The 25,428-nt window shown below is 54.5% G+C and overlaps 12 protein-coding genes across 13 annotated transcripts; 7 read left to right on the top strand and 5 right to left on the bottom strand.

Moving 5' to 3' along the window:
- Positions 1–492: 492 nt before the first annotated feature.
- On the top strand, positions 493–2,245 carry LMH87_005223 (uncharacterized protein; the record flags this gene model as incomplete). Its single annotated transcript, XM_056202904.1, has 4 exons — positions 493–611; positions 831–1,077; positions 1,157–1,825; positions 1,883–2,245. The coding sequence occupies 4 exons, from the start codon at positions 493–495 to the stop codon at positions 2,243–2,245; spliced, it is 1,398 nt and encodes a 465-aa protein (XP_056058415.1).
- Positions 2,246–2,939: 694 nt separating this feature from the next.
- On the bottom strand, positions 2,940–3,930 carry LMH87_005222 (uncharacterized protein; the record flags this gene model as incomplete). The annotated part of the gene is made up of 2 exons (XM_056202903.1): positions 2,940–3,471; positions 3,551–3,930. The coding sequence occupies 2 exons, from the start codon at positions 3,928–3,930 to the stop codon at positions 2,940–2,942; spliced, it is 912 nt and encodes a 303-aa protein (XP_056058414.1).
- Positions 3,931–4,594: 664 nt separating this feature from the next.
- On the top strand, positions 4,595–5,215 carry LMH87_005221 (uncharacterized protein; the record flags this gene model as incomplete). Its single annotated transcript, XM_056202902.1, has 1 exon — positions 4,595–5,215. The coding sequence occupies one exon, from the start codon at positions 4,595–4,597 to the stop codon at positions 5,213–5,215; it is 621 nt and encodes a 206-aa protein (XP_056058413.1).
- Positions 5,216–5,607: 392 nt separating this feature from the next.
- Positions 5,608–6,288, top strand: LMH87_005220 (uncharacterized protein; the record flags this gene model as incomplete). 2 transcript variants are annotated; one of them, XM_056202901.1, is made up of 2 exons in its annotated part: positions 5,608–5,973; positions 6,023–6,049. In XM_056202901.1, the coding sequence occupies 2 exons, from the start codon at positions 5,608–5,610 to the stop codon at positions 6,047–6,049; spliced, it is 393 nt and encodes a 130-aa protein (XP_056058412.1). The 2 variants fall into 2 exon arrangements, with proteins under 2 accessions (XP_056058412.1, XP_056058411.1); XM_056202900.1 differs by having other exon boundaries at positions 5,608–6,288.
- Positions 6,289–7,038: 750 nt separating this feature from the next.
- On the bottom strand, positions 7,039–8,271 carry LMH87_005219 (uncharacterized protein; the record flags this gene model as incomplete). The annotated part of the gene is made up of 1 exon (XM_056202899.1): positions 7,039–8,271. The coding sequence occupies one exon, from the start codon at positions 8,269–8,271 to the stop codon at positions 7,039–7,041; it is 1,233 nt and encodes a 410-aa protein (XP_056058410.1).
- Positions 8,272–11,748: 3,477 nt separating this feature from the next.
- On the bottom strand, positions 11,749–12,987 carry LMH87_005218 (uncharacterized protein; the record flags this gene model as incomplete). Its single annotated transcript, XM_056202898.1, has 1 exon — positions 11,749–12,987. One exon carries the CDS (start codon positions 12,985–12,987, stop codon positions 11,749–11,751), a length of 1,239 nt encoding a protein of 412 aa, XP_056058409.1.
- Positions 12,988–15,601: 2,614 nt separating this feature from the next.
- Positions 15,602–17,105, top strand: LMH87_005217 (uncharacterized protein; the record flags this gene model as incomplete). Its single annotated transcript, XM_056202897.1, has 4 exons — positions 15,602–15,638; positions 15,697–15,799; positions 15,861–16,030; positions 16,105–17,105. The coding sequence occupies 4 exons, from the start codon at positions 15,602–15,604 to the stop codon at positions 17,103–17,105; spliced, it is 1,311 nt and encodes a 436-aa protein (XP_056058408.1).
- Positions 17,106–17,478: 373 nt separating this feature from the next.
- Positions 17,479–17,993, bottom strand: LMH87_005216 (uncharacterized protein; the record flags this gene model as incomplete). Its single annotated transcript, XM_056202896.1, has 3 exons — positions 17,479–17,673; positions 17,800–17,876; positions 17,966–17,993. The coding sequence occupies 3 exons, from the start codon at positions 17,991–17,993 to the stop codon at positions 17,479–17,481; spliced, it is 300 nt and encodes a 99-aa protein (XP_056058407.1).
- A 3,001-nt stretch (positions 17,994–20,994) lies between these two features.
- On the top strand, positions 20,995–22,080 carry LMH87_005215 (uncharacterized protein; the record flags this gene model as incomplete). Its single annotated transcript, XM_056202895.1, has 3 exons — positions 20,995–21,285; positions 21,373–21,508; positions 21,587–22,080. The coding sequence occupies 3 exons, from the start codon at positions 20,995–20,997 to the stop codon at positions 22,078–22,080; spliced, it is 921 nt and encodes a 306-aa protein (XP_056058406.1).
- Positions 22,081–22,359: 279 nt separating this feature from the next.
- On the top strand, positions 22,360–23,484 carry LMH87_005214 (uncharacterized protein; the record flags this gene model as incomplete). The annotated part of the gene is made up of 4 exons (XM_056202892.1): positions 22,360–22,859; positions 22,909–23,257; positions 23,355–23,384; positions 23,434–23,484. 4 exons carry the CDS (start codon positions 22,360–22,362, stop codon positions 23,482–23,484), a joined length of 930 nt encoding a protein of 309 aa, XP_056058405.1.
- An 83-nt stretch (positions 23,485–23,567) lies between these two features.
- Positions 23,568–24,040, top strand: LMH87_005213 (uncharacterized protein; the record flags this gene model as incomplete). The annotated part of the gene is made up of 4 exons (XM_056202894.1): positions 23,568–23,618; positions 23,666–23,728; positions 23,775–23,848; positions 23,911–24,040. The coding sequence occupies 4 exons, from the start codon at positions 23,568–23,570 to the stop codon at positions 24,038–24,040; spliced, it is 318 nt and encodes a 105-aa protein (XP_056058404.1).
- Positions 24,041–24,147: 107 nt separating this feature from the next.
- On the bottom strand, positions 24,148–25,212 carry LMH87_005212 (uncharacterized protein; the record flags this gene model as incomplete). The annotated part of the gene is made up of 1 exon (XM_056202891.1): positions 24,148–25,212. One exon carries the CDS (start codon positions 25,210–25,212, stop codon positions 24,148–24,150), a length of 1,065 nt encoding a protein of 354 aa, XP_056058403.1.
- Between the last annotated feature and the right edge of the window lie 216 nt (positions 25,213–25,428).

Genomic DNA, 25,428 nt, shown 5'->3' with positions numbered 1-25,428 from the left:
TGCTGGCGTGGTTGTGCCGGGAGAGAAGCGTAAGAGGCTGCGCCACCTTGATATTTACTTTGGAGGTTGCCTCTGTCTTACAGCCTAGGCAGGTACCTAGCCTAGGTAGCTAGCGTGCCTTGGTACAGGACAGGACAGGCCAGGCCAGGCCCGGACAGGCACCCTTGGCACCCTCCACAGCGGTTAGACGGCCCTGCGACGACCTTTTTCCCTTCTTTGCCCCGCCACAACGTCACGCTGCCCAGACCCCAAGCCTCGGTGGCATCAACTAGAAACTCTGACCTCTCCTCTTTTCGCTGCACCGTCTTTATATTCGTTCCGCCTTTTTTAATCTTCCCATCTTCTTACTGTATACACCATATTTTGCTACGGCCTTGTTTGCGCTCACCAGCTCTATATTCCGCCCGCATCGTTACCGAAATACCGACCGATTCTCGACGCCTGCTACCCGTCCCGTCTCTGCGCCAGTTGCACTGCCAAGAAGGCGCCGACATGATGCAGACGGAGTCCCTTTCGTCATCGGCGCCGCCTCCGACCGTCGACACGCCTGCCGACAACGAAAACCAGAGCGACGGCTCCAAGCTGCGCACCTTTCTCGGCATCCTGCGCAAGTGAGTCTTTCTTTTGTCTTACCGTGCTTCCCTTCTTCCTTGCTGCTAGCGTCTCTTGTCTTGCGCTCTTGCTGCTGCTGCGCCCGCCCGCCTCAACATAATATGCGACCCTCAACATGTGGGCGGTGTGCTCGCAGCCGCCGACCTTGGAAACTGGCCATGTCTCGAACCCACAATCATCAGACATGCTGACTAGAGCTTTCAATTGCTCCTCGACAGGTTCATTGGCGTGTCTGATCTCGCCGCCGTCCGATTCTCGTTGCCCTCGCAGCTGCTCGAGCCCACGCCCAACCTCGAATACTGGACCTACCTCGATGCCCCCAATGCCTTTGTCGCCATCGGCACCTCGGACGAGCCCCTCGACCGCATGCTCGAGGTTGTGCGCTTCTGGCTGACCAAGGACCTCAAATATGCCAAGGGCAAGCCCTGCAAGCCTTACAACTCGTGCCTGGGAGAGTTCTTCAGAGTGAGTTGCAACCCCGCCGTTGCTGCTTGATGCGGCATCCTCGCCGCGCACATGTACTGTACTAACACAGGCTCTGCAGTGTAACTGGGAGACGGAAAATAATGCGCCCAAGATTGCCACTAGCAATCTCGGAAACGAGAGCTCTGCTTCCAGCAAGTCGAGCATCAAGAGCATCAAGAGCAACAAGAACGCCTCCGCGTTGTCTCTCTCGCCGCCTCAGCACGGCACATCGAGCGACAGCAAACCCGTCACTGTCTCCTACCTGACCGAGCAGACGTCGCACCACCCGCCAGTGTCCGCCTTCCACATTACCTGCCCGGAGCGTGGTCTCAGCGCGCGCGGCTTCGACCAGATCACGGCCAAGTTTACCGGCACCTCGATCAAGGTCCTGCCCGGCGAGCACAACCTTGGCATCTTCATCACCCTCGACCAGCGCGACGGCGAAAAGTACCAGCTCACCCACCCGGCCGCCCACCTTGGCGGCATCCTCCGCGGCGCCCTGACCGTCTCGGTCAGCGACACCGCCTACATCACCTGCCCCAAGACCAAGCTCAAGGCCATCCTCAGCTACGTCGAGGAGGGCTGGCTCGGCCGCACCACCAACAAGGTCGAGGGTGTTATTTTCCGCTATGATCCCGAGAATGACGACAAGACGCGCATCCAGGAAGTGCCGGAGGAGGATGTTCTCGCCCGACTCAGCGGACCGTGGAGGGAAAAGGTCGTCTTTACTCTTGGTCCGACGCCAGTGGTATGTTGCAGCCAAGCTAGACAATGCACCAAAACTTTACTAACACGCACCCTCTAGAAGCAGGTCGCTGCCGAGCAGCAATATACCATCATCGACACCGCGCCGCTGCAGGTCGCCCCCAAGATCCTCCCACCCGAGGAGCAGCAGGCGCCCAACGAGTCCCTCACCCTCTGGGGCAACGTCACAAAGGCCATCCACGCCAAGCAGTTCTCCAAGGCCACCACCATCAAGCAGGAGCTCGAGGAGGCCCAGCGCGTCAAGGCGCGCGAGCGTGACCGCACCGGCGAGGTCTACAAGCCCTTTTACTTTACCCACGCCGTCGGCAACGAGGGCCAGCCCGACCTCACGGACAAGGGCCGGCAGGTGCTCGAGCGCTCCCAAAAGGGCGACTGGTCACTGGAAGGCATCAGCTCGACGTAACGACTGCCCCTCACTCCATGGTTTATTACTGAATTCATTACTTTTCTTTTTGTATCGTTTTCGACGGTTCCGCAGCTGTGGAATAAATTAACGCGGCTCTATACATTTTTTGGGGGGTTTCATGTTCTTCTCCGTCATTCGCTCTTATGATGCACACACACATAGACACATATCGGTCCTCTCTTTTTTTTCTGCTCGTCTGACATTTTTGCATACGACCGTTGTGTCAGATATCACGTGTGTTTGGCTTCCAATATCTTTGGGATAGATAGACATTTGGTTTTTTTCTTTCTTATATGCTTTTTGCGTGCTTGGAGGAAACGGGAATACTTCATGCACAGATGATGCTCTTCACGGGACAGAAACAGCATGCGCAGTATAACGCAACCTGTTCTACACTAATGTGAAATGGCATTCTTCTCTTTCAATGTTTTGCACTGACACGGACGAATGTGAATCTTGTGTAGTTTGAACGTAATCGGTGCCTTTGCACCGCCATTATCAATTCGCTATATTGTCTTCTTTCTCTTACAGACCCGCCGACTGGTTTTGGTTGCTTTAAAGTGTTGTACAAATTACAAATAAAGAGTGAGGAAAATAATAGAACAAGTGATCATCAATCATCCTCCTCCCCCCCCTTCTTTTTACACGTCCGAGTTTAAACACACGAAATCGAGAGAGCTTCCTCAACGCTTTACGCGTCGATGAAGCCCTTGACGTTGTTCAGCCAGCGCAGGTACTCGTTCTGCTCCTTGAGGTCGACGTAGTCGGGGACGAAGACGGCGAGGGCCTGGGTGACGCCACGCTCCTCGAGGAAGCGCTCCATGAGCACCTGGAGGTCCTCGTCGAGGCTGCCAAAGGGCGGGCCGGGGTAGACGTCGGCGCGCTGCTGGGCGGCCTCGGGGGTGTCGAGGCGGGCAAGCTTGGCGTCGGCGTAGTAGAAGAGGTTCTCGACGACGACGCTGCCGTCCTGCGCGGTGGCGTCAATGTTGAGCGCGCCGTCGCTCTTGCCGGGCTTCTCGATGACGATGGAGAGGTTGATGGGCGCGGGGGCCTCCTCGTCGAGGTCCTCGGCCTCCATGTCGCTCTCCAGATCCTGGTTCTGGCGCTTGCCGCTCTCGGCGGCCTGGAGGTCGTCGGCGAGGGGCTCCTCGTCCTCGAGGGCAGCCTCGTCGGCGTAGGGGTCAAAGTTGTTGATGTCGGCAATGGAGAAGGAAATGGTGATTCTGTGCATTTTCGTGATTAGCATATGCAAAACTTTCAAAGGGATGAGGAAAGGAAGAAAGGAAAAAGGAAAAAACGCACTTTTCCTCGCCAAAGTTGCGGACCAGCTTGACAACCTCCTGGCCAGGCGTGTCAATCAGCTCAAAGGGGCTGTTGTCGATAAAGTCCTTGACGCTCGACGGCTCCTGCTCGCTGGCCTTCATCTCCTCCTCAATCTGGATCTCGCTCTCAATCTTGGCCGACAGCTCGTCGTCGGTCTCGCCATCGGCGGCGGCGGCGGCGCGACGGCTGGTCGTCGTGGAAAAGCTGGCGGCACCGGCGCGCATCATCTGGAAGCCGCTGCTCTTGGCCATGCTGGCGGCGGCAAAGGGGCGGGCGACGAGGCCCTGGCGCATAGAGGCCGAGGCCATGCAGCTCATGGTGCGAGGCGCAGAGCGCGCGAGGGTTCGGAAGGAAAGCATGTTGGATTGTGGTTGTTGTACAGGGAAACTGGGTTGCACAAAGGACAAGAAACTTTTGGAGCTCGTCTGGAGATTTTTTTTTCTTCCTGACAGGGACCCCCTATGATTGATTGGTGGAGCTGCTGTAGGCCGCGCCAGGAGGCCTGGCATTTGGGGCAGCTTCGTGATGAGTCAGCCGGCGATGGGAGAACAGCTCGCTCAGGTTGATGTGCGGTTATAAAATATAAGAAAGATGGAGTTAACTATTGCTGTGCAATTTTTTTTTTTTTGAAGATCTTGAAATATGCACTGGCCGTCGAATCTGGGGCTGGGCTCTTCTCAAAGCCTCACTCCCGAGCTGTGAGGCTTTGCCTGGCCACTTACACGAATTGACAGCAAGGGTACCAAGTCAAAGTTTTTAAATTTCACATTTTCTCGATCTTGAAATGCCAGTTGAAAGATTCGTCGTCATTTGAATCTTTCCATTGACAATACATTTGACTCTCGGCAGCTCAAAGGTCAGGGTCAGCTTCGCGCCTGCCAGTTGCGCATGCCCATCATACCACTCGTCAAACTGTGCTCTCGACTCTTCTCTCTTGATTTCAAACTGTTTCCTACCTAGACCAAATTTTATACCGCACGAAAATCATCAATATACGCTTTTAATATCACATTATTTCAGCCAATGGCGGCGCTCCCTATTCGCCCTCGCCCAGACGAGGGCACCACGCGCATCGTCAGAGCCGCGCTCATCTCGATGGTGGCTTTCATGTTGAGCATCGCGACCTTTGTCCAATTCACTCAGATCGGAATAATCCATGACCAGAGGTGCCTTCAGTTTCTCGGGCGCATCATGTGCAGCCTATCACGATTGTTCTTCAATCACCTGATCGCCGAAGCCGTCCGCGAGCGCGCCACGCCCCGCAAGAACGATCTCGTCCTCGGCTTTGCAGGACTGGGCATTGCCCTGCGCGCCCTGACGCTCCTCGAAACGGGCCGGCGCGACATGAGAGAGCCCTCAATCTGGGAGCTCACCACACAAATGGGCATGTGGTTGAACAGCAGCTGGAGGGAGCGCTTCGACGCGACGTATGCCAACTTGTTCCTGACGGGCGTCATAACTCTCGGCTTCATGCACATTCGGGGCGACGAAGAGGTGAGAGGGTACGTCCAGAGGGCGTACGAGCTGTTCACCGGCTTCTACATGCGACTGTTGATGACGCCCTGGGCGCTATTCATCAATCCCGTTCCACCTATGGTAACCTTTGTTTGGAGAAGGGTTCGGAGGTCAAGGCGCAGGGCTTGAAAAGGGCTCCATGGAGAAATACTGAGCGTTGCTCCCGTCTGTCTCGAGAGATGTGTTGGCAATACGCCTACGTGGATGCCGGTGAATTAAATTGAGGGGGGAAACATAGCGAATTGGTTTCTATAGCGTATCAAGGCTGGATTTTACTGGAATATAAATCAGCGAATCTTTGATCCATGTTCGAATCCCAATGTTCTGGACAGGGAGTTGGCTGTTGCTGTGTAAGGCGGCAGCCCCCCACCACAGATATTTGCCCCTCCTACGTAACAGCCGATCTGCCTAGCTCGCAAGCTTCCAACCCTCACCTCTCGCCCCCTCCATCCCGTCCAGCTTTTCCTCCTCAACACGCAAACACGCACACACAACAACACAAACCACGCGCAGAGCCCATCATGTCCTCTGCCGACACGACGCCCATCTCCCCCGCGCGCTTCGCCGCCGCCCTCAAGGACCTCTCCGTCGCCATGCTGCACCTCAAGGTCCTCGAGATCCGCAACTCCATCGCCCACCTGCAGTACTCCAACGACCAGCTCCGGCCCTTTGCCGACGGCACGGCCACCGCCGCCTCCTCTGGCGCCGCGGCAGCAGCAGCAGCAGCGTCGCCGGGCGAGCCGGACCAGGACTGCGTCGACGCGATCCGAGAGAACGAGCAGGTCGTCGAGCGCATGGCGGAGCGCATCGCGCTCGTCAGGTTGGAGGTGGAGGAGCGCGGCGTCTCGTGGGACGAGTTCACGAGCAAGGAGGAGACCGAGGCCGCGGTCGCGCGCGCCAGAGAGGAGCAGCGGCAGCGGGCGGCGGCGGCAGCAGCACAGCAGCAGGGCGGGGAGGACGTGACGGGGGTGGCGGAGCAGGTGAATGGGGGTGCGTCGTCGCCGTGGACCGACGGTACGTTTCAGACGGGCACGATACGGAACGGCGAGGTGCGCATGGATGCGCAGCCGCGGGCGCGGACGAATGGTGCTGGTGGTGGGAGTCTGTCGGATGAGCAGCTGAGAGCGGCCATGGAGGAGCGCATGCGGCAGATGACGACGGGCGACGAGGACCAGGATGAGAATGGCGGCATGCACCTGTAAAGGGGGACTGCGTCAAAGAGTCATCGTTTGCATTTATCGGCAGGAGTTCTACGGTCTCACCATTATTTATCTGTATTCATGAGAAGAGGTGGAGAAAAACGTTGCTTGACGTCGAGAACCAGGGCTACATTTCAGCTTTACTTTGGCAGGTGAACATGGTACAGGCTGGGCCGGGTCGATCACCAGCTGGGTCAAGAGACGAGAGATGAAGTAAAACAACTTGTATATATATTCATGGAACAAACTGTAGACTGGCCTCTGAGTAGAGCCAACAGGCGCAATGTTCCCACGTCTTTTTGTGTGTCATCAAAACTCCCTCCAAACAAGAGTTGTCCCGATTTCAAACTAGTATAAGAATAAAGGTTCCAAGGGAACAGGAAGCAAGGAGATAAAAATGCCAATCCTGCCAAAAGTAAAAAAGACCAAAGCAAAAAACGCAAGGCATGCACCCGTACACCCCCCTATGCTGCTGTATCGGAAAGGAAGAGTAAAGAAGAAAAAAGTAAAGACGCCGTGATCGCTCGAGAATGCTTGAAACGGAAAAGGAAAAAGCACGGGTTGTAGATGTGGAAGTGTGAGCTGGATGTTGAACCCAGCTTGCGTCGGTAAAGGAGAGGGTGGGTTTGAACGTGTTGTTTATTCGATGTGATTTCGGCATGTGTTTGTCAGTCTGTGTTTGTTCGATAGGTGTGTGTGTGTTTGTGTCTGTGGTCGGTGCGTTTGCATTCAAAGTGTGTGTTTTCGCGGTGTTTATTCAGTGTCATCGCCCACGGGGGAACCAACAGTCGCCATCAGCTTGCTGGCCCTGGACCTGCGTCTAGACCTGGATCGCTTCGATCGCTTCTTGGTCAACTCGCGGTGAACAGTGCCGGTACTAGCATCGGTGCTGGGGATAGTCTCGAGCCTGGGGCGTTGGGCGACATGGCTGGTGGGCTTGGCCAAGGGCGCAAGGGCATACGACTCGTCGTCCGACGAGAGATCGTCCATGGTAATGCCAGGCGGCGCGGCGACGGGGCGGGCCTTGGGCTTCCACCGGCTGGCTGCGAACAGGTCCTCGGCGGCTTTATCGTCGGAGGGTCCGCCGCCGCCGCCTTCAAATGACAGGCTCCGGGCGCGGGTGACGCTCTGGTTGCTACGGGTGGCAAAGAGGGACTCGATGAGCTCCGACTCGGTGGGCGCGGCGTCGGCGTGCTCCTTGGCCAGTTTGTCCTGGATAATCTTGTCGAGAAACGGGTCGTCGGCGACGAGGGTGCGTCCGCTCGACTTGCTGCCAGAGCTGGCGGCTCGGCTGACAGGGACCTTGCCCTCCATGACCTTGGCGGACGGCGGCGGCTGGAGCATCCATTTGTGGGCGTCACGGTGGGCGGGCCGGCTGCTGACGACGGGCGGGTGGTAGTCGTTGACGGGCGGGTTTCGGGGCGTTGTGTAAAAGTCGCGACGCTCCTGGTCCGTAACCTCCTTTTCCAAGCCGAGCGTCGACTCTATCAGGCGGCCGGCCGAGTCGCGTGCCTTGTTGACGGCGTCTTTCAGCTTCCGTCCCGACCATTGGCCCCATAGCTCTTCGTCTTCTCGTTGGTATCCTGTTTTACGATTCCAGTCCTGGGGCACGTCGTCGTCGGCCTCCCGCAATATGCTCATGCTGTCGATATTCGTTCTGCTGTCGTCGACGTTGGTTCGTTCCGATACGCTGGGCGTGCAGGAGTCGCGGCCGGAGCTGGTCAGGCCGCGCTGGCTCGAGTTTTTGCTGGCCGACTTTTTGGGCAAGGTCGGGCCCATGGTGATTTCGTCCTTCCAGTAAGGATTGGTGTTGAAGGGCGAGGGGTGCTGGTAGAGGCCCGGCTGCTCCGTCTCAAGCCTGGCTGCCTTTTCTATGCGCTCCTTTTTGGCGAGATCGCGGGCCTTTTGGCGATGGCGGATCTTGGCACATGGCGTGCAGGCGACAATGTAAAAGATGGCCGACTGAAGGGCGACTGGGAACGACATGGTGGGCGGTCGTGCTTGGCCGTCGGGACTGTCGGCGCTCAAACAACAATGATGCTCGTGTGCCTATATGTGGAAGTCGGGTAGTGACATGAACACGGAGGGCACGGCTCCTTTCAGCGGTACGAGTCGAGTCGATTGACGGCGAGTATGAAATCGAGGCACGCGACAGTGGTGGTTGAGAGTGGCGGCGCGGAACAAAGTCGTCGAGGAGTTGGTCGCGACGGCGGCAGTGCTGGGAGCCAGGGGGTGGATTGAGGCTTAGCAATTGGTATGCGTGAGAATGGGGCGCAGACCAAGTTTGCGGCGAGCGATCTGTTTCAAGGCAAGTAGTTTCAAATAGGCACAAGCAAAGGCGAGTATATTGCGTGTGTTAGAGGGTTGCGTGTTGGAATCCAGTTGAGACTGTTTCAATCTGGTGGGCGCAAGTTGGTTCGAGGGGTGAAGGGTGTCGTGTGTGGTGCCGTCGAGAGGGTTGACAACTTCACAATTGGCACAGATTGGAATTTGGAGTGGAGAGCAAAAGAAGAAGATTGGCGACGATAAAATGAGAAGAAGAAAAACGGCAGGCAGGCCAAATAAGAACAAGAAGGAGAAACTAAAGTGAATGGATGGAATGGAACAACAAGTGGGAGGCAGAGCGAGTGCTCGTGGTGGGAATGGGAGGACAGGAGAGGGCGAAGGGGGCGAGGATGATGGGAAACAGCGAAACTGGGGCCTTTGGGGGGGCCTTTGAGGGGCCATCGAGGGACCACTGCCGCCAGCCTCTGGGGGCGACTACAGGGGGTGCGTGGCCTGGAAACGCTCCCAGCGGCCCTGGAGAGCCCTGGCCCGTCAGCGACCTGGAGGGGCAGCTAGCGCGTTCATTTTAGGTGCCTTGGTGGGTGGCCACGGGCGCCAAAAGCAGGGTTTCCAGTGGCTGCAGCAAGCATCACGAGAGCACGACGTAGAGGCGGATTGATTTTTGCTGCATAATTGGTATTTATGTATTCTTTGTCTTGCATTTGATTCTTCTTCACGTTTGCGCTGGCTCTTGTTGACGCTGCCCTCACTCATCAGCCCACGAGTGACATTCCCCGCGCAGGCCTTCACTCGCTGCACTAACAAATAGCGCTAACTGGAAGGCTTTTGTTCGCTGACGAGATACTTTGCTCCGTCATTGTCGCATTTTATTGCCCTGACGCCATCTATCATGGCCCAATGCGCATTGCACGTTTCAGAGACTCTATATTTGGGCATCACTACATCCCAGGGAAAAATACTGCCCCTCTGGATTTCCCCTTGTCCAGAACGCCCGAACCTCTCACCCTCCCCCCAGACATGAAATCGATATAAACACCGCAAACCAGAAAAAGGGCGGCTCTGTTATACCTGCCCATTTTGGCTTTGCGCCGTCAAAAGCCACATGTCCCGTCCTGCAAGTTCTCGCCCTTTCTCTTCTTCTTCTTCTTCTTCTTCTTCTTCTTCTTCTTCTTCTTCTTCTCCTCGCCGTGTTTCTTTCTCCAGCTTTATGTAATAAACAAACATTATAGCGTAAGAAAACATTTTAATAAGGCGTGTCACGAGGGGTCGCTCTTTTTTTTTGTCCTTGCCCCATCATCCACTTTGCCGAGATCTTGACGCCCGTCGTGCCGTCCATTTCCCCCGTCATCGACGGATCGACCACTTAAAATGGTCACATATATACGAGCCACATGTTAAATCGCGAAAAGGTTGCATACCTTTACCACATGCAGGCCGCAATCAACCTCGCTTAAAAGAAATCCCCAGCTCGCTCTCTCTCGATACCCCGCAACAAGGGCTCGTCAATCGCAAGCCTCGTTTTCGAGGGTCAAGCCAAATCAATAACTATGTTAGTTACTGGGCGCTCCAAGATTCAAACCACGGCGGTCTCCACCCACTCAACTCGCTCGCCTATATTAAGGAAGAAAAAAGTTTCCTCCAGTGCGGGCCGTGTACCTACGCAAACGCCGCCTCTCTTCTCAGCCGTAACGCCAGAGAAGAAAGAGGGATTTTTTTTCCTTCTCCAAAGATGGACTGCAATCCTTGGCACGCTAATATTCCTTGCCTTCTGTTGTTTTGTTTGCTTGCGCCAAACGCCCTACCCTGCGCATGCGATACTATGGCCTCTTCCGAACACTGCCAGTGCATGTCGTGGCATCAACTCGGAACTTGGTAGCAGTCAACTGTCATGCTTAACTGGTTGGACGAAACTCGTCATGGCCACGCGGCGCTCGTCCAAACAAGGTAAAACGTTGTACCTCGATAGGCCGCCAGGGCATTGCAGCGTAGTATCCCGCACCTTGCCTTCCCGCACTAGGCACTACCCTCCCGTAGTTAGTAGCCTCTCTTCGCTACCCCATGAGCATTGTAGTTGCTGTGCATTTTGCACTGAGATACTCGTTTGCGCCAACCCGCGTCGTCATCAACATACGGCGTGTGAACCTCTTTAGCTGACCGGCTCCGGCGCTGTTGCACCACCTACCTGCTTCAAGCCATGCATCTCCCTTGCGAAACAATTTCATCCGCGACGAGTCAACGACTAAGCTGATTTTCGCGGCGGCGTCGTCTCAAGTAAGTACCCGCTAACGGAGCTCTCCCCTCCCCCGGCTTTATACGTCTCTATCATATCAGATCATCCTGTGATACAATACTGGCACATGTAAAACATGGCATGTCACCTTGCAGCCAGTGTCGCAGTCAGCTCACCGTCGAGAAAAGTCACCCCAAATACCGGGGGGCACCTGATCTATCGTGGCCTTCGCCTAACCCTCGCCACAACCTAGAAGACCACGCAGGACATTGGCCATCACTAATTGGCCATTTATAATTCCGAGCCTCACTCATAACAACCTTGTTCTCTCATAACTTTTTTTGATAATTATATTTAGGCTACATCGTAGACAAATCGAGTTCCACGTGCCGGCTTTGGCTCGACACGGTAATGATGATTACACACACATACAATCGCACACAAACCAATCAATCTTTTGCCCTTTGCCATATCCCATATCCTTCCCATTTTCTGCCACGTGTGTTGCCTTGTCGCAAACTCGTCACACTAGATTCATCGTCGGCCAGCCATGCGCTGTGCCTGTGCAGAGTAAACAATGTCTCCCACCGCCCTCATCACCATCGGTTCCGCATCTGCTGCTCGAGACTCGGGCTCCTCTTCGTAGTCGTGCTGGTCCTCCGTGCTGTATTTTCAGCCCATGGTGGTTCGCTTTTCCGCCATCGACGCCATCCATGCTTGTGCTTCAATAGCAAAAATGTAAAAAAGAAATATTGCAAAGAGGGAAAGTGGCAGTGACAAGGGTGGCGTTTCCGGCACCTCTGAATATGATACAAGAAACGATTCGCAAAGCGTCTTTTGCTTCGTAGTTTTTTTTTGGTCTTTTTTTCTCTTTTTTCGTCCACGCCAAGGCTTTGGTTGCCATACGTAGACGAGGGAGTTCATTGCACGAGGCTGCTGCGTTAAGCTCAGACCTCCCACTCCTCTTCCTCCTCCTCAGCCTCGTCGTTGTTCGTCAGAGCAGAGAATGAGCCTCCGAATGCCTTCTTAGCGTTGGCGCTGTTTCCATTGCTCTTGGGAGCGGCCTGCTTGGTCACAGGGGCAGCCAGGATGGCAGCCTTGGGGGCAGCGACAGGCTCCTCGTCACCCGAGTTGCTGGCCGCAGCCGTCTTCTTCTTGGAGCTCTTGGCCTTGACGGTGCTCCACTGCTCCTCATCCTGCTGAGCAGGCTGCTCAACTACAGCGGGCACAGCGTTGACGGCGCCATTGGTCTGCTTCTTAGTCAGGGCAGAAACGGGCTCAAACGTGTCGAGAGGTGCGTGGAGTTCACCATTGGTCTTGGGAGCGCTGGCGCCGTTAGGAGCACCCTGCTTCCAGGCAGCGGCGGCACCGTTGGTGAACTGGGAGCCATCCTTGGCAGCGCGGCCTTCGGCAACACGAGCCTGGCGGCGCTGCTTCTCCTCAAGAGTCTTGCGCTCAGTCTCGGCCTCGTCGCGGGCAGCCTTGGCAGCTTCGGCCTTCTTTCTGTTCTGCCGCTGCTTCTTGGTCTCTTGCTTCTCGACGGGCTTGCTCTCCTTCTTCTTTTGCTGAGTAGGCTTGGACTCGCTAAGGCGCAGAACACTTGGAGCAGCAGCCTTGGGCTCAAGCATATCGTCGATGCGGCCAGCCTCGGCGGGCACCGCAGGAGTCTCTTCCTCGACCGGCTCTTCGACATCGGCGGAAGTCTCGGGCTCGGCCGGGGCGGCGGGGGCGACAGGAGCAGCGGCTTCGGCCTTGGCGGCCTTTTTGGCGCCGTCCATCTGAGAGGCCTTGGACTGCTTGACGGACTTCTCGCGCTGCTTCGCGTCAGATCTGCCGGCAAACTTGGTGCCTTCCTTGGCCTTGGAGAGCTGCTTAGCAAACTCGCGGTTGGCGGCGGAGTCGTCCATGGTGTCACGGCCGGTGGTCGTGCTAGCCTCAGGCTCCTTGACCTCAGGGGGAAAGGTCGGGGCGGTCTTGGAGGCAGACTGTGCATCTTGAGCAAACGCCTCCATGCGCTGCTTCTTCTTTCTGTCCTCCTTGCGAACTTCGGGCTGAGCAGCCTTGGCCTTGGCAACGGCAGCTCGTCGCTTTGCATCAGGCCGGGTGGAAAGGTGGTATATGGCGTAGCCAACACCAAAGATGGCGGCATAGCCACCAACCGTGTAGAGGAGATTCAAGTCAGTCATGATGGCGGTGCTTGTATCGGGGTGGGTGGCGGGAGCGAGGTGACGGGACGGGATAGTCGTCAGGGCGTGCGACACGGCAGTGGTGGCTGGTCCGTTGCAGTCGTCAAGGCAGTCGACAGGGAATTCAAGGCAGCTTTGGAAGCGCTGGCAGCGGTAGCTAGTCGATGCAGATGCTCGAGTCGATGATGGCCGGGCGGAATTGCTGTATTGTCGATCAAAGGTGGGATTGCAGCGATACGTGGCCACCTGTCTGGAGAATCAGGCGAGGCGGAAGCACAGGAGGCAGAGGCCGGAATAAGGGGGCAAGAAACACAGAAGAGAAGAGAAAGTCCGGGCGAGAAGCCGTGATGGGACGAGACGATGGCGGGGAATCAAGTGGGATGCAAGAAGAAGATGATGGCTCAATGGGAGAAAAGGTGGCTCAAGGACACTCGCGCCAACGAGCCAAGTGAGTTTGTGTGTGGTTGCTGCGTTCTGGCTACGTCGCCAATCGAGACACAGCCAGGGCGGCCACCACGGCCAGGCCGCTAGACCATGTTTGGCTAACCCTGAGCGACGCGGATGGAAGGCCAGCAGGCAAGCAGGGTGTGGATGTCTACAGCAGCGTGTGAATTGCTGTTGGCACAGTGCAGTGGGCGCTGAGGGTGTTGACTTTTCCACTGTTCAGGGCTGGCTGGGAGGTACACCAGGGCGCTGGACAAAAACTGGCCGCCGCCTAAAAGCCACTGAAAGAAATTGCCTTTAGCACCTGGCCCCTGTCTGTCATTGGGAGTTTGTTGGGTTTCAGGGGAAGCGGGGCGTCCTCGACGACCCTGAGCGTCCAAAAACTTGGGACAGGTCGCCGCTGGGAGTGGGAGTGGCCATCAGCTCAGTGTTTGCAGAACTACCTACCTACCTACATCCAACCGCCATACCTACTTGCTGCTGCCATATCGTACAATCCAAGGTCAATTGCACACTTGTGCTCACACAGACTACGCAGTCGTCAATCTCAGCACCCCCTCGGTACAAAACCCTATCAATCCTCGAACCTAATTACAGAGGCTCCACGATAATTTCATCATGGTACAGCCTCCTTGATGAGCATGACCACGACGCGCCAAGACAGAATGTCAGGCCAGCGCTGCTACAGCCGTGACTCGTTGGAAACCAGCACCATTCTGCCAACACCCACCATGCCGCTGTAGATAACTTTACACTCGGCCATTCTATCGTCAGGCCGTGGCTATTGGGATCCACAAAGTTGTAGCTGTAGCTCGTCCTCGGTACGCGGCCCGCCAGCTGTGAAGCGCATGGATCGCGTCCGGCTTCAGGCGCCTGCTCCAAGGCACGGGCGAGCCGGCCGCCGCCCACCGTGGCGCCATTATTCTGTTGCGCCGAAGAGAACACCAGAGATGGAAACGATTGGGTTTGCTCCGGGCCGCATGAGCAGCAGAAATTCTTCTGCCTTGCCCCATGGTGTCTAGGAGAAAACCAGCAAAGCTCTTGCGAACCACGGTGGCGAGATCTTTCTTGGTATAATTCAAGACTGGCGACAAGACTGGCGACGAGGTGTTGCAAAGCAAGCATGGGCCTCTTACGTCTTCTGGGAGTTTTGATCGCAGATCCGCAGGCAATCACAAGCCGACAGTCTGGGTTCGTCCATCCTATCGGGCGGACAAGTGGCTGCGCGTAGATCTTTGCCTTTGCGGATACTAACCAGATCTATATAAGATGGCAGCGTGCAGCCTACGGATAATGTATGCTTCTGCCCCGATGCAATGGCACCTTGTAACGTCGCTGCATGAGACGTCAGGGTTCTTTTAAGCTTCAACCGCGTCCAAGGATGCCAGCTTTACGGCACAGCTTTCTTACCCAGTAGCCATGCCATGCTCATTCACCCCAATTCCGTAATTGTAAAAGTTGAAGCCAGATGGCAAGGCCCGGTTCATCTATATTTGTCATGCAGGATCAAGTGTGTAGGTAGCGAAGAGCAAGCCTGATGCGCCACAAGATCGAGTCCAAGGCTAGCCGCCTTCACGGCCGGATTTGTCCACACGTGGCCATGCTGCGAACTGTTTCTCCTGCGGTTCGCACCCAAGGGCGCGCCCAAATGTCTCAAGAGATCTCCAGACACCTTTCCCGATTGTCTCGGTTTTTGAAGCACACTTTCAACATCAAGACGTGCTTCGCTTGAAATGCTGCGAGAACGAAGCCGGCGCCCGGCCGGAGACGCCCGCAGAGCTTCTGTCGTGGCGGCGCCGATAGCAAAGCAAAAGTACGCCATGACCCACCGCACATGTATCCGAGAAGGCATCCGGCACGGTGGCCTAAATTCTTGCAACGCCTACAAAGTTACATTTTGTGACATCTACGTCTGAAGCGATATAAATCAGAAATCGTCGCGTACGTACAGTAAGCGCCTGGCAGATATATAAACTACTGATTCTGTCCTACAACTCTTGTCCCATCAAGTAGTACGACTGCGGGGTTCTCTCCACAACCTTTTTTTACCGAGCGAGCCACTAACTTGATCCTTTACAGTCACATTTTGCTCTTCAATCTTCTTTTATAAGTTGCTTTTAATTCCTCTTTGCTTAACTTTCTCTATCGCTATTGCACCAATCTCGGCAACATGGCTCCCCGAAAGATTATCATCGACACCGATCCCGGTAGGTCAATCTACATGCAGCGCAAATGTCTGGTTCACGCAAACTAACGAGATTGTAGGCGTGGATGATGTCATGGCTATGCTGTTGGCTCTCAGTGCCAGCAAGGAGGAGGTTGAGGTTATCATGATCTCGGTCACTTATGGCAATGTGCCTCTGGAATGGTGAGTTCTTTGGTTCCTGCCCGCCACCTGTCTCCCATACTATTGCTGACTGGGAATTCAGCTGTGGACGCAACGTCGTCGGCATGATGCAGGTGATTGAGAAGGAAATGGCCTGGCGTAAAGCCAACGGCCGCCCTGAAGGCTTTGAGGCTCTCAAGGCATGTAAGCCCGTGGTTGCTCTCGGCGCAGAGCATCCTCTGGAGGAAAAGAATCTCAAGTTTGACCACTTCCGTACGTCATATCCCCAAGAGAACATGACTGCCGTGTTCCCCGTCTGGAAACTAACATGCAAACTTCCTCTATAGACGGTCTGGATGGTCTTCACAACGTTCATGCCACGTTCCCAGACTTTAGCCCTCCCGAGAAGTGGCTGCAAATTTTCCGCGAGCAGGGCTCGTCCGAGACGAACCTGGAAAAGATCTCGCCACTCTTCACGCCCTCACGGGAGCTCGCGCACAAGGAGATTTTGCGCCTCCTCAAGGAGAACCCCGTCGATAGCGTCTCCATCCTCACCGTCGGCCCCATGACCAACGCGGCCCTCGCCGCGTCCGAGGACCCCGAGACCTTCCTCCGGGCCAAGGAGGTCGTCGTTATGGGCGGCGCCGTCAAGGTCCAGGGCAACATCACCCCCGTCGCCGAGTTCAACACGTACGCCGACGCCGTGGCCGCGGCGCGCGTCTTCGCCCTCAGCTCGCTCACGCCCTCGGCCACGCTGCCGCCGGCCACGGTGAACAAGGCGCTGCCGCCGTACCCGGAGAACCTGTCGCGGCCGCTGCGCGTCGTGCTCTGCCCCCTCGACATCACGGAGCCGCACGAGCTGTCCAGTAAGTACTTCTCCGCGACCATGGCGCCCGTCGTGGCCTCGGGCAGCCCGCTGGCCGCCTGGGTGCAGCACTTTGTCGGCGGCGCGTTTGCCAAGATTGCGAGCATCCTGGGCCCGGAGACCGAGGCCGGCCTGTCGCTGCACGACCCCATGACGGTGTGGTACGCGCTCGCCCGCGACAACGACCCGGAGTGGAAGCTCACCGAGGCCGAGGACATCCGCATCGAGACCGAGGGCCAGTGGTCGCGCGGCCAGCACATTGTCGACCACCGCGGCAAGCTGCGCCCCGCAGAGGCCGCGTTCCTCGCATCGGTGGACCCGCGCAACGACCCCGAGGTCCTGAGGCTCGACCAGGCCGAGGGTGACGAGCTGGGCTGGTTGAGCGTCCTCAAGCGTAACCGCATCTACCGGGTAGTGGGAACGCCTGGTGAGGAAATCTTCAAGGAGGTGCTCCTGCAGCGGGTTTTCGGATTAGCAAAGTAAATAATGATATGAGTGTTTGATAGACATAGAAGTGTACATGTCATATTTTATTTTCGACAGTGGAGGATGTCTTGATGTGAATAGCAATGCAGTGTTTGTTTGCATTAACAAGTTGCAAAATGCGCTAGCCTGCCACTATCTCCGAATTTCCAACCAGAAAAAAAAACGCCGTCCCTCATTGCGTGCAAGTAAAGCAAAAGCTAGTCTTGAGCGTGGTAAGAAAGAAAAATGCAAAGCAGAAAAAATATATATGTAGACGCGGCCGAATCCACGGCAGCAGTAGGCGGTGCTCTGCGTAGGCATGACCGGAACAGTAAGCGCTCGACGGACGCCACGTCCAGGTTGTTTTTCGACTCGAGTTGGAGTCATTTGGCTAGACATGCTTGATGCCGCCTATCACCGACCCTTTGACCTCTGTCCAGTTGATGCTGTCGTCCAGCTGCTCGTCCACCAGCCCTATGGAGCACACGTTGTCGCCGCGCACAATGTAGACGCCCAGGGGATCGATTGCCGACGGTTCGGGGTCGTCTGGCGTCCGGATGATTCGTTCGACAGCATTGCTGAGTACCTAGACGCGCGGGGGTTAGCAATGCCGCTTTGCCTGTCCACCGCCTCGACCACCCGGTCGCAGGCTCTCTGCGCAAACCGTCTGGTCACGCTGGACTTGTCGGTGTGTGTGCCGAGTTCGACGTACTAGATTTGTAGAATTATCGCAGGCGGTTAATGTGCCGACCAGGATCCGCGAGTCGGCCGTGATGATGAGAACCTTTTCTGGAGGAAGGTCAAAAAGTTAGCTTGGGAGCGCGCACCACAGTCAAGCTTCGCAGCGCGCGGCCAGAGGGCAGAGGCGGGTTTCCTACTGTTGAGATAGCTTCCTAGAGACGCCATTGTGTGTATGCCGAGCTTCAATCCGTGTCAAGGGTCGGTGTCGCGTTCCTGGGTTTTCTGTTGTCGCGGTGCTGCGCTGAGAATGCCTTCTAGCGACAGTGGGGAGCTTTTCTCGGAGTGGGTGGAGGGGCAGCGTAGATTGCCAGAGGATGTACGGGTGCAACACAGCACAGATGTGGGTGGCAGGACTGGCTTTACGACGCCGATTCAATTGTTACTGGTCCAAAAGATGAGGCAATCCGACGGGCAACGTTCTGATTACAGGTGTCTTTACGTGGTGTCTTTACGTGGCTACGGCCGTAAGGCAGGCATGAATCGCGATTGTCGGGGGTCATCAAAACTACTCCAGCTCGAGGGCTCACCACGCAGTTTTACAGCGTCAAATTTGCACGCGACACTACCTACCCAACCAGGCGTCTCGAGCGTTTGATCGGCTGCCAGAGCTTGCCGCAATTCGATATGCTTGCTGAGCATCTACAGTCTCTTCTTCACCACGTTGGACAAGCCAAACGCAAGCAATGAAAAGAAAAAAGAAGATCTTGGTTGTTCGCGTTACCTGGAGGCAGTGTAATACCAGGAACACTGTGAATGGAATCATGCGCAAGCACAGAGGAAACCATCCGTAGGCCAAAAATAGGAATAATCGTAGAACGGTCTCAGTAGAGACCTTTCAGAGATTAAACTGAAAAGAACAGATACTACACTTGATCTAAGCCAATAGGCAAAGAGAGCTAAAGAAGAAAGGAAAAAAAATTCTAAAAGTTGCGGCGGCGCCTCGCAGTTTTATAGAAGTTGTGTGTTGGGCGGTGAGGCTGGCGTGGCAGAATCTGAGGTGACACGGGTTCCACTTCCGCGTAGGCAGCAGCGTCCAGCCGCAGTGCTGCCTGCTGCAGCTGGCACCGCTGCCTGGCCGAGCAAACGGAGATTTCACCAAACAGCCAAGGATTCTAACGAATACAAAATGATGATTGGGTCAATTGATTGACTGTGGATGTTTTAATCTCGGCTTTGCGGCTTTGAATGGGCCGTTTTTGCAATTGCTTGACCGCCATTCGACCGTCGCAAAAAAAATAAAAATTGTGCAGTTGAGCCCGCTTATTCATTGGAGCTCGATGTGCAAGCATCCAAATCATGTTGTGCAGAATTGAGATTGTGTATGCTACGCATTGCACGAATAATGAAGTTCCTACGAGCACTTGCTTGAAGAGGTGAGCTGCATTGTGCTGCACATTTTAGACAGACCTGGAGGCGAGCCGTATCACCGCGCCACACACAATTCTTCCATAGCAAGATGCCCACGACAACCTTGCAAAAAGCAAAAGACAGCGTACAGTGCCAACCCGCATTGCTTCCGACGCACCAGCTCGTTTTTTCACGTCACCTCGGTTGCAGGCAAGCAGACTCTGGGCACTATGTTATTCCCAGAATGCGGTTCTCACGCATTGTGCCCTGCGAAACCATCCTCGCACCAGACGCTCTCCGACCTCACGAAAGTTACTGTACGGCGATACACCCGAAATAGAACGAGAAAAGCGTTGAAGATTTCTCAATAATAAGACTAAGTCTGATATGTCCGACCGGAATATCAGTGGTCTACTTTACCCCACGAGGTGTGCATCACGGCGCCAGAGCCGTGCTGTGTCAGTGGCACGCGTATTGCCTGCAAGGCAGCCTTTGTAATATGCTCCGTATGATGATAGAAGCCGGCCGAGCGTTGGCATGCAAGGTGCTTACACAGAGCCGTCCAGCTGAAAGCGTTCGCTCGTTGGACGGCGGCATGTACTTGCGTTCAGTGAGGGACAGGGATGGTTGTAAGCATCCAGTACGGCGAGCCACAGAATAAAATCACCACAACTACGCTCTCCGTTGTTTCACTTACTTATTAGTACAACCAGCTACGTTGATTAATTCGCACTACAGGCTGATGTGGTGCCATCGGCTACGGCTTACGTTAAAGGTCCGCTACGGCTTAATTTCAGCAGGGTTCGGTGGCCGCAGCGAGTCTAACCGGCTCTTCCCGCAGCTTTTCATTTGCTCTCAACTCTCCGCATAGCAACGCTCCGGAGTCGACTTCGTCTGTCTCTCATCTCGTCAAACTTTTTTTGTTAGGCCTAGCAAACCGTGCTTGGTTGTGCAGAGTAATGAAACACGTCTCTCCAATGCTAGCTTCAATGTCATGGTGACCAGTGGCATATGGACAAGATCGGATGCAGATCCATGGCGATGCCGCCATGCCCAATCTAGGTAGTTCCAAAGGCCGCGCAACGGAAGCTGGACCCTTGTCTACACCTTCCCCGTGCCGCCTGCTTGGGCAAAGTACATCGCCAATCGACGTCCTGCTTCAGGTAGCATCGGCCAAATACTTCGCAAAGTTTCTTACCTGCTAACCAAAAGATATTCGGTGAATTCTCTCATTAAGTGAAGCAACAATGGCACCAGGTATATGAGAAGCACAGTACGTACTACTCTAGACGTCGGATTGCAGTTTGAATTGGTCGCTTGAAGCTGTTTAGGTGTAGAACCCTTGCAAACTCGAATGCTGTCTTACTCTGCGTCAAGCTACGCCCAAAGATATTTGTCACGGGCAGGAGGAGCACGAATGTAAGCCCTACACCTGTTGGAGCTTTGGCTGGTGGCGCCATTGGTAGCGCGGGGTGGCTTCACGGAGATTAACAAGACTGCATGCCGCAACGCGGCAATAGGAGATATCATTACGAGTGATAGAGCTTCTCGCTTAAAGTGGTTATTCCAGTGAACTCTAATTTCCCAAATAGTAAAGAGAGACTAGATCAAGGAGGCTATGGTGACATCTTGCCTCCACTTGCAGCGCCTGTGGCGCGCCCTTGGATCGACTATTACAGTGGATAACTGGGTATAGACCAACCATAAAACAGTCACCACGAACAGCCTCTTATAAGCCTCTTCTCTACAATGTGCTGGCTATTGCATCTTTTTCTCTCTCGCTCAAATAAATTCATAGCGCAAGCAAAATCATTGTATAATGCATCACAAGATCGTGGCTTTGGACGCTTGGAATGTCCCAATTCCGCCGAGCCTGCTCCAGCTCCCCGGGCCACACACGTACGAGCTTGTAAATCTCACTACGCAAGTCTCATCCACGGAAGCCATTCAAAACGCCGTGCAAGACGCTACCATTGTCGCCACGACCGTCACACCGCTCAAAGGCCCGACATTAGCTGCAAGTGTGACTCCCAAGCTCCAATTGATTGTGGCTATAGCCACCGGCACAGACTGCATCGACACGGACTTGGCGGCGGTCCGAGGCATCAAGGTAGTCAACTGCCCCAATGCCAACACAGAGACTGTGGCCAATCACGTCTTGGCTATGTACTTTGCAAGCCGCCGACACTTGGTGCAGCTTCACAACACAGTTTTGGAGACAGATGAATGGACCAAGACGTTTGCCCTGACCTCGGTACTCAACGACCCCTCGGGGAGTCCTCCGATGACTTGCAGGGATGAGACGGTTGGTATTGTGGGCTATGGCGCAATTGGTAAGTTTCAAGACTGTGTCTTCGCAAGAGAAAGAAGAAAAAGGACGTATTCTAAATAACCAAATCTTTACCGGACAGGCCGTCGTATCGCGGAATTCTGTCGTTCCTTAGGAATGAGCGTACTCATCGCAGCGCGAAAAGGCGCCTCTGCAAGCGAGGGCAGAGCGCCATTTGCACAAGTTCTCGCACAGAGCTCTGTGATTGTTCTCTGCTTACCTCGTGGGCCTGAAACTCTAGGACTGATATCCACGCAAGAACTGCAAGCCATGCCTCGACACGCGCTGCTCATCAATGTCTCGCGAGGCGGCATCGTCGACGAGACGGCGCTCCTCGAAGCTTTGCGAGCGGGCTCCATTGGCGGCGCGGCCACCGATGTCTTCCTGCAAGAACCGTCCGGCGCCGGGAAATTCTGGCGAGAGGGCGATAGCCCGCTGCTCAAGGTGGGCGCAGCCGAGGCCGGCAGGCTGAATCTTTTGGTCACGCCTCATGTGGCATGGTGTTCGACGACGACGTTTCACAACTACCTACAAGCTTTCAAGCGACACGTAGAGGACTGGTGCGCGAAGAATTAGGACAAAGCCGAAAAGAAATTATACCTCTGATAAACATACAAATATAATAAAAGTGGGCGATCTGGTTCATCAGTTACACAAAAAAGCCGTTTGTCAATTGGGCGTGCAGACTGCGTCTGAGCGGAGTCACTGCGGCTAGAGAGGTGATCAAAACACACAAAGAACCTTCACATTTTACCCCTCTTCATCTTTTTGTTTCCGCCTCTGTTTCAAGCTATCAGATAGCTCTGCAATTTTATAAATCACTCTATATATTTTTCAGAGCCGTGAGCGTTCAGCATGAAGGAGGCAAGCACAGACACGGTCACCCCCGCCCCGGACGAGAATGCTCCCGAGCCAACACCGCCTCCATTCACAGTCTTCACCGTCAACCAGCGACGGTGGATCATTTTCCTGACCGCCTTTGCGGGCATGTTCTCACCGATGAGCAGCTTCATCTTTTACCCTGCCATCAACTCCATCGCCAAGGGGCTCAACGCCACTGTGGAGCTGGTCAACCTGGCCGTTACCACTTACATGGACGTCTCCGGCATCGTTCCGGCTCTGCTCGGCACTGCCGCAGATAAGTATGGTCGGCGTCTAGTATATATTGTAGCCTTGTCCATTTATTTGGTAGCAAATATTGGTTTGGTGCTGCAGAGCAGCTTTCCTGCCCTCCTAGTCCTGCAGATGCTTCAAAGTGCAGGCAGCTCTGGGACTATCTCTTTTGGATATGGTATCATTGTCGACATTACGACTGAAGATGAACGCGGGTCCTACGTCGGGCTAATGCTTGTTGGGTGAGTACATCCTATGTATACTAGCTGTCGCATCACTGACCTGGAGCAGACCAAACGTTGCACGGCCGATTGGCCCCATCCTCGGCGGTATCATGGCTGCAAAATTAGGTTTGCAGTGGATTTTCTGGCTACTTGCAATCCTAGGAGAATTTTGCCTTGTCCGCCTCGTCATTTCGCTGCCGGAGACGTCTCGATCCGTTGTCGGCAATGGCAGCATCCCACCCAACGGCATCTACCGTAGCCTGATTCCCATGGGCAAGCAAGAGAGATACCAAGAGAAGGTAGAGGAGACGATCAAAAAGAAAGAAATCACCTTGCCCAATCCCTTGGCATCTCTTAAAATCTTACTATCATTTCGGTTGTCCAACGTCCTCGTCTGTGATGCGATCGCATATACCGTATACTGCTGCATTCAGGCATCATTGTCGTCTTTGTTCATCGACGTCTATGGCTATCGTGACCTAGAAGCCGGTCTGATATATGTTCCATTCGGAGTGGCATGCTTCGTCAATACACTTGTCTGAGGTAAGTTTATTCTCTCATTCGATGTTTCCCATCACTAAAACGGTCTCAGGCAAAATCCTCGATCGCGATTATGCACAAGCCGCCAAGCGCCACGGCATAACTACAGAGCAGGCCAAGTCTAAAACCGACCCTACCTTTCCTCTCGAGGCTGCGCGTCTTCGCAGTAGCTTTTCACTTGTCAGCATGGCATCAATGGCCACATTCGGCTTTGGCTGGGCCATCCAAGCAAAGACTGTAAGTGTCGCCATAATGATTCTCGGCTGCGGCTCTAACTTGCCCAGCATGTAGCAGTTCCTTTAATTATGCAGGTATTTGTCGGGTTTTCAGCCACTGGCCTGTTCGTTGTAAGCTTGCAACTTTATTTAGTTAAGACAAAAGCTAGTGGTCTAGGCCCTTGGCGCGCTCAACACCGACCTGAACACTCATCAAGCTTCCACCGCTTCAGCCGCTGCAAATGTCGTGCGGTGCGCGCTTGCGGCCGCATTTCTGGCCATCTTACAAGTCATGATTGATCGTATGGGGCCAGGCTGGTGTTTTACAATATTGGCTTCATGATGCTACTTTGCGGCGTCTCTCTGTACTGCCAGGTCACCATTGGCTACGGGCAAAGGATCCAAAATAATTTCACTGTCTACCAGCCATCGCTCCGGCAATAGTATATTGCTCAAGTATTTACTGGCGCGATTTGAATGGTTACACAATGAATTAGCGCTACTCTATTAACTAAAGAGCCATTGTCGGCAACTAGCTATCCATTGATCGGTCAAGATGCCCTGACCAGGTCTACTGTCGCGCAGTGGAAGGATCCTCCGAGGCAATTGACATGTTGAAAAGGAAGCATTATCGGTTCCATTCCAAATTTGTCCCGAACCCAAGCTGCGAACTCGATGTTTTTCTCCTCGACAAAGATGCGCTTTTCGTCCAGGCTTAGTCCATTCAGGACCAGCCATGGCGAACAGGTGTAAGGGGGCGGGCCATTGGGATCGTACTTTGGCTCAAAGGGGTATGCGTGCAACTCCCAGTCTTTAAAAATGGCATGCCGACGGATGCTGTCCTCGTTGGTGTATTTTGGCGAGTAAATCATCAGCCCATGGCGTAGCGGAAGAATGGTGGTGTCGATGTGCATGTTCCCAGGCCGCATTCCCGTGTCCAAGATCTCAACGGTGTAGCCTTCAGGTACCACGGATCGTACGTAGGCAACGCCGCGTTCGTTCGTTACATGGCTGAGCTGGCCAATGATGGTCTTGCCGAAGCGCATAAAATCGGCAGTGTCAAAGGCAACCCGAGAATTGTTTATTGATATTGTGGAACCACGACCTTGCCCAGCACTGATTGACTCGGCTACTCCATCGTAGATGGTGTCACGTCCGATGAGTTGCGGCGCCCTGACAATGGTCGAAGAACCCTTGCTACTCAGTTCCTTCAAAATGTCTGAGTAGCCCAGATCTACTTCGTGGCGACGGCAGCTAAAGGCAAAGGCAGACTCAATCAGCGTGTTACCGACAGTCATCAAGGCATCTCGCGACATGGAGCCCGTGTAGCCGCCTGTCTTGACCCAGTCTACTTTCGCAGGGCGATAAACTTTGACGCCGAGCTTCTCCAGAACAGAGGCGAAATTGTCAAGTTCTTTTTGAGCATTCTCGACGATAAATGCGGGGAAGGGATTCTTGGGTTTGAACTCATCCCAGTGGCCTTCTGGCATGACGGCCGAAATAAGATGCCGCGGCTCAGCAGGAAACGCGGAATCCTCTGCCCGTCCGACGATGACAGACTTCAAGGGAGACCACTCATCATCTGCTGAGATGAGCACTACCTCGTCGACAGTCATGGCCTGTGTCTGAAGGGGGTCAAGGTATTCTGTTGTAAAAGGGTGTAAAGAATCTGAAGAGTGTGAAGAGTGTAAATGCAAAGAGTGTAAATGCGAAGAGTGTAAATGCGAAGAGTGTGAGAAGTCACGATATCTACAGTTCAGTCGTATGATAAGGGTGGTCTACTGCTTTATATGTTGATCAAGCTTCTCTATACTGTCTTAGTTTAAATGCTT

Source organism: Akanthomyces muscarius, chromosome 1 (assembly GCF_028009165.1).
Source record: "Akanthomyces muscarius strain Ve6 chromosome 1, whole genome shotgun sequence".
Lineage (NCBI taxonomy): Eukaryota > Fungi > Ascomycota > Sordariomycetes > Hypocreales > Cordycipitaceae > Akanthomyces > Akanthomyces muscarius.
This window is presented reverse-complemented; position numbering and strand designations above follow the sequence as displayed.